Source organism: Sapajus apella, unplaced genomic scaffold (genome assembly GCF_009761245.1).
Source record: "Sapajus apella isolate SASKATOON/1434 unplaced genomic scaffold, GSC_monkey_1.0 scaffold32, whole genome shotgun sequence".
Classification (NCBI taxonomy): Eukaryota; Metazoa; Chordata; class Mammalia; order Primates; family Cebidae; genus Sapajus; species Sapajus apella.
In genome coordinates, this window is record NW_022436972.1 from 3,242,319 (window position 1) to 3,256,092 (window position 13,774).

Consider the following 13,774-nt stretch of genomic DNA (forward strand, 5'->3'; position numbering starts at 1 on the left):
AATCACTGTTTCTTAATTGACATTCTGTGGTCTTTGTTCTGTTCTCTTAACACCAGAATAAACCCATCTTTACATATGTACCTCTTACCTCTTCTGTGAATCATGAGAGCTTTGTTCGCTAGCTCAATTCCCTGGAATCCTGATTGCTTTTTTTTTTTTTTTTTTGGTTGGAGGGTCTTTAGGGGGAGCTGGAGCTCCAGTAAGCTGGGGTCTCAGAGCTCCTAGGAATGGGCATGTCCTCACCACCACCACCACCCCTGAGCCACATTGCCCATCAGTCATTGTTCATTAAGTTCCTTGTGTGGGCACGGTAGCCTCCAGTGACCAGAGGAAGGGGAGGATTCTGGGGGTCCTCCTGCCACGACCTCAGTACCAGGTACCACGAAGTATCTGATCAAGTTTGCCTTTCATACTAATAATTACTAGCAGGCAAGGAAAATGTCAGCGTCCTACCTGTGCTCTGAAGCTTGGTGCCTTCCAGCACTTTGATCCTTAGAAATACCTCAGGTAAAAGATCTACTCGCAGCAGATGTGACACTAATATGTATATTCAGGGGCACACCTAACTTGATACCCCAAATGGACCATTTTTAACACCCTGTCTATGCCACAAAAATTATTTTCAGCATCACCATGTAATAATCGGTAATACACGTTATTTTCCTGACTCACTACATAAAGAATTTAAAAAGAAGAAATTGCCATTTTCAAGATATTATTGAGATGTATTAATTGAGAAGAATTCAGTGCCACTTCCGTAATATTCCTGCCAAACAGGCGTGAGCTCAATGGAATAGGAAGAAAACATCCAGTGCACTAAATTCAGAGACATTCTACAACATTCCTGGCCAGCTGTCTTTAAAATTCAGGTTCTAAAAGTCAGGGAAAGACTGAGGAACTCTCCCAGCCTGAGGCAGACTAAGGAGACAGGCGCCTCCTTTGGTGCAACTTGTGATTCAGGGCTGAATTCCTTTTCTAGAAAGGACGTCATCAGAACAACTTGTGAAACTGAAGAGGGTCTGAGCATTGGGTGGCACTACTGTAGCAGAGTTTGTTTCCTGAATTTGATGACAGTGCTGTGGTTAAGTCCAAAAGCTCTTATTTGTAGGGAATGTGCCCTGGGAGATGGGCTCACATTCAGCAGGTCAGCATCTTACTCTCAAATGGTTCCAGGAAAAAAAAAAAAAAAGCTCCTTTTAAAATTGTTTTTATTATATAATAATGTCCTCGTACTGCACTTCTATGTTTTCTCTCTGTGTGTGATTGAAAAATGAAAAGCCCTCAACAGTTCAAAAACCTGAAAGGTAAGTCACTGTAGAAATTGTTCAGAACTTAGAGCAACAAAAGCTTTTTTGAGGAGGAATATTTTTCCACCAATATTGTTTAGAATTGTTGGTGCAAGGCGCTAATCAAAAGCCAGAGGTCTTTTAAAGTCAGTTTGGTTTTCGCCTGTACCTTCTCTGCCTACAGCGCCTCTCCTGACTGCCTGCACGCGGAATGAGCAGCTCCCACCACCCTGCCCTCGGTGTGCCCTAATGGCATTGGCAGACCAGAGTCCTCCTTAAATGACGGGGTGTGGGACACTGGCACAGTGGAAGCCCTCGAGTGGGCTAGGAAGACCACCGGGGACAGTGTTAGGCTGCTGGGCTGGCCAGGTTCTTACACACCCTTCACGCAAGGCCAAGGTGCCCGTACAGTATCTACCCAATCAAACGCTTATCTCACCAGAGGGAAAAAACATTGACAATCCTTATGCTAATTAAATTTTTCAGAGCCAAATGTGGCAAAGAAGCCCTTTAATTAGCTGCCTCTCTAGTGTGGGACTTCTGATTAGGGTGTTTCAAATGCTGTCTAGCAACCTTGGATGTATATTTCTGTCATTGCTAACCACCACTAGGGTGTGGATTACAGTTAATCAGCACCTATACCTGCTCCCTCTATTTTAACGTAAATGCCAATGTCTCCCAGTTTGTAGCACAGAGCAGTGAGCATGGTACACCTTTGCAGAATGTAAATGATGTCTGTGTACCTTGGCATTTGCATTTGGGTGTGTAAGTAATCAGCCACATTTGACCTGGACGTTGTAGATTGTCAAGGTCTTGGAAGCAAGTGTGCAGTTCAGGAAGAGGTCTTTGGAATGGAAGCACTCGGCTTTTGCCCACAGCATGGGGGAGGCACAGACACTAAGACAGAACAGGCTCAGAGGGGGAACTCAGGCAGGGGCCATGGTGGCTGCTTGTCATTGCTCCATGCCCTGTTGCCAGCTGTCACACTTGAAGCAAACCACGACTTTGCGATTAGGGGTGGAGTGCCTATGCCAAAGAGATACCGGGCAGAAAATTTCAGGGTACCTGAAAGGAAACCCCCACACCTTCTTGGAGATTGTCCTGTTTGGCATTTTAGCCAGAAGAGAGTAGCCTTAGGTGCCAGGCCCTATTCCTATCCCCAGCCTCCACAGTGGCAGCTCTCAAGCCTTGATGGCCGTAAGAGTCACCCAGGGGCTTTGCTAGAAGTTGAGATCCTGAATTCCTGCCTCATGGGCTCTGATTCACCCAAGGCACATTTCAGCATCTACGTTTTTGCCAGACTGTCCATGTTTTATGTCTGTGGTCCACAGACCTTCTGAAAACCTGCCCTCGTGGCCTTGCAATCAGAAAGCCCAAATTGCCTTCCCAGCTCCTTTTTCGCCCACTGGATGACCTTGGGCAAGTCTCCAGAGCTCCGTGAGGCTGCAGCTTCTCCTCAACATTCAGGGTCTGTGGTGGTGATCTAATGGGTAGAAAGGACAGCACTTTACAAATGGTGCAGCCCTACAGAAGTCAGAGGACCTCGCCCGGTTTATTACACCAGCCTCGGCGATCTGACCATGGAGGCTGAGTCCTTCCCCCATTTTTTTAAGAAAGATCTTGTACTTTGCACCCAGCCTTCCATACAGCAAAGTGCGAGAAACTACAAAAGGAGAAGGAGGAGCTGGAGAGGCGGTTTGAGGACGAGGTGAAGAAGCTGGGCTGGCAGCAGCAGGCCGAGCTCCAGGAGCTGGAGGAGCGGCTGCAGCTGCAATTCGAGGCGGAGATGGCGCGCCTGCAGGAGGAGCACCGCGGCCAGCTGCTCAGCATCGGGTGTCAGCACCAAGAGCAGGTCAGTCTGCAGCGTGGCTCGAGGTCTGCTGTTAGGTGATGCAGGCAGCAGGCTGAGGGGAGCCGGTGCCACATTAGCAAGAAGCCCTGGTCAGTAGGTGAGCTTTGTGGACAGTTCACTTGCTGAGCTGCCTTCTCCTTGCTACCCCTCCTATCTTCTCCTCCAGCCCCTCTGGCCTCCTTCACTCTCCCTCAGGGTTTGCACACTGAATGTGCCCTCTGCCTGGAATGCTCTCCCTCTAGACAGTGTATGGCTCCCTCTCACCCTCCCTTCCAGACTTTTCTCCAATGTCACCCTCTCAGTGAGATCTTTATCCAAAATTATCACTCCTCCCTTCACCACACACACACTCTTTCTGTCCCCTCCCACTATTACTGTTCTTCAGCACTTACCACTCACACATACATTTTGCTTTTCCACCTTATTTATCATCTTTCTATTCCATGAGGGCAGAAAGAATAACAAGCAAACATGTATCTAGCACTTGTCCTGCACCAGACACTGCTCTAAGCTCTTTGCATGAACTGACTCACAGTCCTCATGGTCGCCCTGACGAGGAAGGTATTCTTATTCCCATTTTACAGGGAGAAAGCCAAGCCCCCGTGGTTCAGTAATTTGCCAGAATTCACAGAGCTGATCATGGAGAAGCCAGGGTTAACACACAGTACTTCCTGCTGTCAACCACTAAGTTAGAATTGCCTGCCAGGTCTCCTGCGGGATCCTGGCACCTGCAACCATGCCTGGCAGAGTACCACGCAATATCCATGTGCTCAGTGAATGCCAACAGTTAACTTTCACCCAGAAACCTTACTGGAGAGGAAAATGCATCCATGGACTAGCGGGAGGACCATTCCCAGGCAGCTTGTCACTGTGAAAGCAGGAAAGAGGCAGATAATCCCACCCCCACAGCAGCCACCCTGTCCATGACTGCCATTAGCGCTGATGAGAGAGGGGCGGATGATTCCATGCACCCACTCTGCTTCCATGAGCGCTGCTCCTTTCTCTTCTGTTGCTTCTAAGTTCTCCAGCTCCAATGCCTTCATCCCCACCTTCTAATTGGTGTGTTGCTTTATATAGTGGTCTTATGATGTGCTTAAGGTAAATTGACATCCCTTTAAATGTCACTTGACATTCAGGTTAGAGTTGAGTGGTCTTCATCGTCAGAAACCCTTGGGCCACGCTCCTCGGCTGCTTCTAAGTAGACATCCTGGACAGCAATACTCACCCAGCCCTCCCATTGCCCCGGAAGAGGCTTGTGACTCTTAGGGGACCTAGGAGGGATTTAAGAGTAATAGTGTTTGCTATCATTGTAATAAAAAACTCTTACTTTACGGCATTTTATTCTATACAGTATCTCAGGTCAGTCATTCTTCCTTCCTAGAGGCCTATAAAAACCAGACACACCTCCCTGTTTGAGGCTGGTTAGGCCATAGAGACTAGGAAACAGAATAGATTACAGCTAAAGTTACCTGCTGGTGTTAAGATGAGAAACTGAGCCCCCGGCATCATGCCTCCCAGGCTGTCTGCATGTCACTCCTGTAGGCTGACATTTGCACGGGCTGATGTCTACAGGCTCATTGCTTAGTTTACAGCTTCTTTATACACCTCAAAGCTGGTATGAATACCAACTTGTCCTATGCCCCTGTATCCATGGACTATTTGTTCCCAATTTTACACAGAACACATTTATACCCATGTCTATCAAAGGCTGCTGATCCGAAGGTCTGGGTTGGTTGAGAAGGTGCCAGAAGGTGAGGAGAAGGGGCAAGAGGTGGTCCGCAGGCAGGAGACCCTGAACGAAGGCTCTCGTGGTGGTACCTGGAGCAGAGGCACTGCTGATGGGAGCATGTCCACTCGGGGGCCAGGACGCCTCGCTAAGGGCTCACCTGCACAGAAGCATGTGCCAAGAGATGTGCTTCCTCTCTTTTTAAAACTGGGACATGGCAGCCTGTTAGAGATTTCAAACTGGAGTGATGAAAGGAAAGAAGCCCTTGACTTTTCCACATGAAAATGACTTATATAAGCTACCTGGGCATCATTCAAAAATGTTCACTCATATGAGAGCTCTGCACTCTGTTCATGATCCTTTATGATAGCAAAAGCCGTTCATTTATGTACTCATTCACCTGTGCAAAGAATATTTATAGAGTGTGCATTGTACGTACGCAAAGCACCGTGACAGGATACTGCAAGAGATAGTAAGATTTATAAAATGTGGGCTTGCTTATCTATCCACTGAGGAAGCTTTGAGATAAGTGCCCAAGGAACTGTAATGGGGGTGAGAAATGCACACAGCGTGTTGAGGGAACTGAGAATTTCACATCTCATCCTCGCAGCTGGAAGTGTCAGAAATCACATCTGGATGCTTTACATGCGAATGACTCTTTCCTACAGAAACCCATTGGTTTGGGGGAACCAGAGTCGAGCCTATGAATTATTCAGGCCCCTCACTCTGCTCCTGCTGCAGAAAGCTGGCTGTTTCCCCAGGCTTCAGCTTCGCTAGCAGAGAACATGTAGGAAGCGAGGAAGATGAAATGCACCCCAGGCCAGTAGTCTAACTACCAGATAGAATCAGTGTTCCTGTTACGCGGGAGAGGAGACTCAAGGGGGTGACTGACGTGGACACGAGGATGATCTGTGGTTTCAGGCTCCATGCTGGACTCTCCACTCTGAGGGCCTCCTTCTCAGGGACAGTTGGACTGGGCAGTGCTAACCCCACAGATAGCAAAATCTGTGTCCTTCTGGAACCTTAAAAATCAGGTTCACAGCTGAGTGCAGTGGCTCACAGCTATGATCACAGCATTTTGGGAGGCTGAGGGCGGGTGAATCACACGGTCAGAAGTTCAAGACCAGCCTGACCAACATGGTGAAACTCCATCTCTACTAAAAATACAAAAATTAGCCGGGTATGGTGGCATGAACCTGTAATCCCAGCTACTCAGGAGGCTGAGGGCAGGAGAATCACTTGAACCTGGGAGGCAGAGGTTGCAATGAGCCAAGATCACACCACTGCACTCCAGCCTGGGCGGCAGAGCGAGACTCCACCTCAATCAATCCATCAATCAATCATTAAAAGTAAAAACTCAGGTTGACTGGTCTGGCATCTCCTCATGACCCAGTGGTCATGACCCAAAAGCTGGCAGCAGGGGCAGGTGCTGCTTTGGTTCTGACACGCAGGGTTTTCTGAGGCTGCAAATATCACTCTACTCAAATTGGGACTCACCGGCCGGGGCAGGCTGACCTCTGGCTTTGCAGCAGCACCTCCCTCGTGAAAAAGCCAGCCAGAGCTGCTTCTTGCTTTGGCCCCCACCATCTCGGGGCAGGGGCTGACTCTCTGCCATGCTGTGTGCTCTGGCTACACAGGTGGGTCACTTGGAGAAATAGCAAAACACCCATCCTCGGCCTCCGCCCACACTAATTGAATCAGCATCACTGGTGAGGCCTGGCAGCCGGCTGTTTTGGATTCTCCCAGGGAATGTCTTGTGTAGCCAGGGCCCAGAGCCGCAAGCATGGTGGGAGCCGCAGGACCCCCCTGGCTGGAGTGCTGAGGGAGCGGGTGGCGGTGGCGTTGCTTCTTGGCTTTCTCAAGTGAGTTTAAAGACAAGGTGTAACTTTTATTTTAAAGGCACAATGATAAAGGTGTTTAATGTGTGAAAGTCAGCTCTCCTTCTAAAGCAAGCCGCACGGTAACAGATGCCAAATTGCCACAGCTCCCTTTATCAAGCCTGCAAAACAGACTCACTGTAAACACACATGCATTTTTCTTTTTTGCCTCAAACATGTTCAGCCCAGCTTCCAGCCCTGCTTTCTGGGCTGCCTTTGACTGTCCCCACACACAGGCAGTCACAGAGCCTGGCATGCAAGGATCAGGCTTGTGACCTTTGACCCATTCCTCCAAGACCCTAAGTTTGTCTGACTCCACGACTTTCTCCAAAGCCACTCACTGCAGGGACTGCCAGTCTGGACGCATGATGATTCTGCTCCATCAAGTCTCAGCAGAGATTCCTCCTCCATAGGGAGCAGCAGAGCTCAGCCTTTGGAGTTTACATTTGCCTTGTCTCATATCCAGGACACACTTTCTATGCTTTTGTAAGGAAACCATTTTAGACTAAATGACAGGAGGAGCATCCCAGGATGAATCCAGACGTAGAGACCACTTTGTCCATCATCTGCATTATGCCTCCTTAGCCCTCCTGCAGAGCAGGCTCACAGTTGTGCTGCGTGCAGCAGAAACCACATTCTCTCTAATCAAATAGAAAGAGATCCCAGGGGGCCCTCTGTCTCCCAGCACCAGAGTCTCCCATCACAGCCCAGAGGTTCCGTGCTCCAGGAGGAGGCCATGCAGTGGAGATGGGGCCTCTGTCAACACCTGCCTGCGTGGTGAGCTGCAGAGGGCAAAGGCACTGCCCAGCATGGGATGACAGCAGGCTGGGAGCTCTGGCATGGCTCTGAGCTGGTGTCCAGGACACTGTAAGCAGGGACCAAGTGAAGGAGGGCCCCCTAGTTATCTGAAAAGGAAAGCCATTCAGAGAGCATGGGAGAGGGCCTGGGCAAGCTCCCTCTGTCTCATCCCATGTGGATGGGCACAAATGGGAGTTTAATCTGGTTTGGGTTTAATGAGTGAAGCTGAGACCATGTAAAACACACACTTTCTTCATTTGAACTCTAAGTCTTCTCTAAGTGACTTGCCAAAGCCCCACATCACTACATTTTGTAAATGGCTACATGAAGTCACCCACAGCTGTATTCTTACCTGTCTGAGAAGGTGCCCTTCCAAGCCTGTGCTCTGCTGTCAGTCAGCCCAGCTGAATAGCAGGCAGCTGTGGGAATGGAGTCATGTCACAGGGAGCAGCTGCTTTTCCAGAGAACGAGGACCACCAGACGGCTGTGTTGATAGACGCCTCCATGGCGCATCCCAGAACTCTGTCTCTGTGCAGGGAAGGGGATGGCCCAGTGGTGGGCTAAGGGGCCCCACCAGGGTTCTAAACAGAAGAGAAGGATGCTTCAGCCAGCCTAAGTTTGTCATAGACCGTAATGGTTGAGCACTTTTGTCTTTGATTTGGTGACCTTCAGTGCATAGAAAGATCTTGTTCTTTTCTTGGGTCGGCTTATTTCAATCCCCTCCAACACCTTCTGGTTTCAAGGTTGGGAATTCATACTGGCTGCTTCATAAATGTGCTCTAGAAGGAAGCCAAGAACCACAGGAGAAGTTATATGGAGTCCTACTATGACAAGAAAGAGGATGGCCAGCAGTAGACAGCTCCTTCCTCTTTGAGAGAACATACTTTAAAAACCATTAGTTGCATGAAACCAAAATTACTAAAGAGCAGGGATTATTGTGTTCAGATTTTGACTCATGGGCTCTCATTGGTTTCCTTTCAAACATACTGGGTGTTTCTCTAATTCCACGTAAACTTTTAGAATTAGGTGATCAGTATTTCATTCATAAAAGCACCTCTGAAAGGTTGTAAGAATATATCAGACCATTCCATTACCCTTAATACAATGGGCATCATATTCTATCACTTCTGAATCAAAGGCATGCCTTCCAGCAAGCCAGAACGGCATACATTGAAGCCACAAACACATGTAGTATTGCCGGTCAGGGCACATTCACCTCCCAGGACTCAAGAGACTCTTCTGACACTTAGTTCTTCCCTGTTTCTCTCTTTTCTGAAACCACCCATGATCATTTGTGTAAGCGCCCAATGAATTAGAATCACACCAAGGACTGATGAAAGGTTCTTCCCTCCCCTAAACTTTGTAACGACCCTCCAAACGGTGTGGGAGAATCTGCTTCTATAATGTGCCATGGCCTAAGTGACATCTGTAATGGAGCAGAAAGAAAAGATATATTTCCCTTTTTTAACCAGTCATTTATTTTTCTAACAGATTGAAAGGTTTTGGACAAAGATTCCATGAAAACCTCCTGTAAATAGGAATTGGACAATTAAATACTGTTGTAATCAGCCATTCTGCTGGTGGGTTCATAGCGTTGAGCCTCAAGCAAGTATTGTTTGATCAAGAATGGCCTTTAAATGCAAGTGCACCACGCCCGTTCTGACGCTGCAGTGCGGCTTTCCTAAGCCGTGGGTCCGTTGTTGGTTTTGCCAGTGATATTTGTTCTAGTGGATGAAGTTCTTGTTTGCCATAAGAGAGAGAAGTCAGGATAATTTCTTGATGAAATGATAGTATCCAGAATGGAAAGCCACCTTTTTTAAAAACAATATATCCCCATATGTCAACTTCACAAGCAGGCTTCCTTTCTTCGGGAGAGACCTTTCTCCATTGAAAGGTCAGCCTGTGAATTCTCCCCAGAGAAATGAAGGAGCCTCAGAGGTGGCTGAATATGACCAGCCAGAAGCAATGTCTTCTTACCTGGGCCACCAAGGAACTTCAAGACCAGTGCACCTTGTCTGGCTCAGTGGTTTTCAAATGCCAAGTTTTAACACATTAGGAGCTTGTGAAATAAGTGTAGTGACCTCTAACAAGCATTTTGTAAAACAGAATAGAGGAAACACTTTTAAACCAGATTTTTGCAAACGGAAGGGGTGGTTTTGTTTTTGTGAAACTTTGGTTTGGGTGTGGTTGTGTGTGGGTGTGTGCGCCTTGGTACCGTGTACAGTGGTCATTTTTACAGTGGGTCGCTGACAGAGAATTTGGATAAACACTGGTGTAGTGTATCCAGGAGAGATTTGCAATCATAGGGAGAGGTCAGTTTAGGCAATTATTCCTGCAGGTCAGACATTTGAAGTTAAAACAATAGCCACAATAACAATAACAGTAAAGCTGGTAGGCAGGCAGCTGAGAGGTAGGGAAGGGGGTCAGGAAACATGAAAACGAAGAATCCTGGACTGGCTGCACCACTTGCGATTAAACTCCTAGAACCGTTCCTGCAGCTGGGAAGCAGCTCCCTTCCCAGCAGCACCATGTTGCCTGTGCAGGTGGTCCAAGCGGTAATCTGGTGGGCAACCTTACATTTAAAAAGAGACTCACAGACCTGCCAGCCTGACCTGGTATTGATGAGAGAATCCTAAGGTGTTCGTTGCTGGTCTTGCTTGGGGGAGGTCAACACAAAGCAATAGTGTATTAGGAAGAGCTTCACCTTTGGGGTCAGACAGACCTGGGTCCCACTGCTAGCTCTGCCGTGTATTAGCTCTTGGGCAAAACATTTCACATTTCTCTGAGCCTCCGTTTCCACATCTGTCAATCAGGCATAAAAAGACCTGCTTCATATGGTGGCTCTGCGGGTTCAGTACAGTGACCTGTCTTGGGCAGCATAAGAAGTATTAGCCCCCTCACTTACCTTGTGTACTGTAGCTCCCCCTGCCACTGGGAAACAGACCACCTCGTAGGGAGGACCCTTTTCTTTTCCTTCGCCATCATCGTGGTGCAAGGGGATGGAATAGGAGTGGGAAAGGGCTGGTCCGGGAGCCACGCTCAGGACCTTAAAGAGATACCTCAGGCAGCCATCCCCTGCCTGGAGTTGGACCCTCCTGCAAAGATCCAGGTTGTGGCAGTGACCTCCCTGTGACTCCGGGGACTGCCACATCACCACCAAAGTCCAACTCTCCCTCCTTCAGCTCGAGGCTGTGACTTGTCATTAATGTTTTGGGTCACGGACCTTTTCCACTCAGGGAATTCCACTTCTGCTCTCCAAGCAGCAAGGATACTCCGCAGTGCTCTGTCTAACCAGTAACTGCGACTCTCCTCCAGGTGGAAGATCTCACTGCCAGCCATGAGGCTGCTCTCCTAGAGATGGAAAATAACCACACGGTTGCCATCGCGATCCTGCAGGATGACCACGACCACAGAGTCCAAGGTAGCTCCCAGCCTTGTGTACAGCAAGCGGGGGTGGGTGGTGCAGGCCGAGCTTTCCCGCTGCAGGTGTGGAGCTGTCCCTTCCTCTCTTGTCCTTCCTTTCCTCTTTCCCTCCTGGTGCATTGTTTTCTGTTGGCTCCTGGGAAAAGACGAGATAGGAATCAAAGATCCAGGTAGTAACTTCTTTCCTCTAATGCAGTTATCCTCAACCTTGTTGAATACTGGAATTCCTGGTCCCCTGGGGAGCTGTAACAAAAGACCAATACCAGCCTCAGTCCCACCCCAGGGATTCTGATGTCCTTGATCGATAGTGCTGTGTGAGCATCAAGATTTCTTAAGACTCCTTAGGTGATTCTAATTCTAATGTATAGTCACGCTTGAGGGCCACTGTCTAAATCAGGCATGGAAATAGTGCACTTCCTGGTTTCTTTCTTTCTTTCTTTCTTTCCTTCTTTCTTTCTTTCTTTCTTTCTTTCTTTCTTTCTTTCTTTTCTTTTCTTTTCTTTTCTTTTCTTCTTTTCTTTTTTTTGAGACAGAGTCTCGCTCTGTTGCCCAGGCTGGAATGCAGTGGTGTGATCTCGGCTCACTGCAACCTCTGCCTCCCAGGTTCAAGCTATCCTCCTGCCTCAACCTCCCAAGTAGCTGGTACTACAGGCGCGTGCCACCACACTCAGCTAATTTTTTGTATTTTCAGTAGAGACGGGATTTTACCGTATTAGCCGGGATGGCTTTGATCTCCCGACCTGAGGTGGTCCACCTGCCTCAGCCTCCCAAAGTGCTGGGATTACAGGCGTGAGCCACCATGCCCAGCCCAGAGTTTTTGTTATTGTAAAAATGTTCTCTGTGAACAAGACCCAGTGTGCCATAACCAAGGTCCATGTTACTGTCGCCCTCAAGCACCACCGCTGCTACCTCTGGGAACTATTAGCAAGTGACCAAGCTGGAGGCAAGGGACAGTATTTTCCTGGGGGCTAGTTAAATGGATGGCCTGCCTCCTGGTAGTGTGTCTCACACTCAGAGTACTGGTCCCTACCCTTGGCTACACATTGGAACCACCTGGAAGTTTTTAAAAATATACTGATGTGTGGCTGCTACCTCTGAGATTCCAATTTAATTGCTCCGGGGTGCAGCCCAGACATCAGAAGGTTTTAAAACTTCCTAGGTGATTCTAGTATGAAGGAAAACTTAAGAACCATTGTGTTAAGCACCGTATTAAGCATGAGACAGAGCGTCATGAACTTGAAATAAAGAAATACATGAAGACACAGATATTAGCAATGACTTTTATCATCTTCAGAATGGATACTGCCCCTTATTTTCCTTTGAGGCATTGGAGTTCTTTGAAAATGTGGTTAAATCTGTCACTAGAGGAAGCTGGTCCCACAAGAGAGAACGTGAATGGAAACAGTGCAGTGAGCCATGATGTTGCCTTTTTTTTCTGGATTTTCACGTCAATAGATTTGGTAGATTTTTCTGACTAATGAAGTCTCACTCAGACACCACATTCAAGGTCTTTGAATTATAATATTTTTTAAATTATTAAAGATTTTTTTAAACCTGAATTATAAATAATTATAAATAATGAATTAAAAATAAGGCCAGGTAGGTATAAAACGGTAGCTAAAAAATGTATTATTATGGTCAGGGTGCGGCTCTCGATGACTATGAAACTACAGGTATTGATCGATGTACGACCTATGCAACTTACGACCATTCAACTTTACGACCACAATCGCTAGCCACGACTGTTCCGCGTCTGGCAGCGCAAACGTTGCCCAGCTGGGCGTACGACAGTGCGGACCAGCTTCCGGCAGCACTACCATCTCCGCATGCATATAGTCTACTCAACTTACAACCAAATCATGTCACGACCGGTCCGCGGTCCCAACCGTGGTCGTAAGTCGAGCACCAGCTGTAATCATTTAGTCAGAGGCAGGCAGACCGGAAAGGCCAGCTGGTTCTCTATCAATGAAATCAACACAAACTTTTCTTTTCCAAATGTAAACATCAGCTATAACAACTGGATTTCTTAGTGACCCTTATCACCATTGGTTAAAAGATTTGGGTCGATGAAAACCACAAAGTTTTTCCTAATTGCAGCCAGCCAGAATGTAATCATTCTCCGGTGCCCTGCCATTCTGAGCATATGATCCAGGCTGATTAATGAGACCCTCCTCCCTCTCGTTAGAACATGAAAACAAATCGCTTGTGCAGCCAGAATGAGATGGGCTTCACCCAGCTAATAAGACTCTTCCCATCTGGAGGAAAATAGAATCCATTTGCTTAATAACTCTTACATGACATCTCTTTCTGCCTAACTTGCAAATTATTGCTGGGATGACACTTTTCACAGAACAGAATTGTTTCAAACCCTCCAAGAGGAACCAGTCCAATTAGTTCTTCCTTGCATCTGAGTCGTCTTAACTCCAAATCTTTGCGGAGGCAAATCCCAGGGATGTGTGGTTCTCAGAGTGCAGCCCAGAAGTTACCAAGGTGTCTGTGTAGACACAGCACTGAGGCTAGCTGGCGAGCCTGGCTGGCAGGATGGCTGCTCGCAGCTCTGCTGATCTGGAAACACTGCTTTCCTCAGCCCCAGATGGCTGCTTCGAAGTGGGAAGGAAGAATGATCCCGGGAGGGGAAGAAAATGGGATTTAATGTTAATTACTTAGTAGTTATTTTGCCATGAGGACAGTTTAAAGAATCAATGAATAACGTGAACAAAGGATCTGACTTGGGCAGGATGGTGGTACAGCTCAATGTAAAAGAAAGAGAGAGAGAGAGAGAGAGAGAGAGAGAGAGAGTGTGTGTGTGTGT

At 47.7% G+C, this 13,774-nt stretch overlaps 1 protein-coding gene across 5 annotated transcripts in view; it reads left to right on the forward strand.

Annotated features, from left to right (window-relative positions):
* The window catches only part of MTUS2 (microtubule associated scaffold protein 2), a 702,116-nt gene that overhangs the window by 673,786 nt on the left and 14,556 nt on the right, over positions 1-13,774 (forward strand). For all 5 annotated transcript variants that reach the window (XM_032294818.1, XM_032294817.1, XM_032294822.1 and 2 more), the window contains 2 exons: positions 2,924-3,138; positions 10,855-10,960. In XM_032294818.1, the coding sequence (XP_032150709.1) occupies positions 2,924-3,138; positions 10,855-10,960 (321 nt within the window). The remainder of the gene's footprint in view (positions 1-2,923; positions 3,139-10,854; positions 10,961-13,774) is intronic.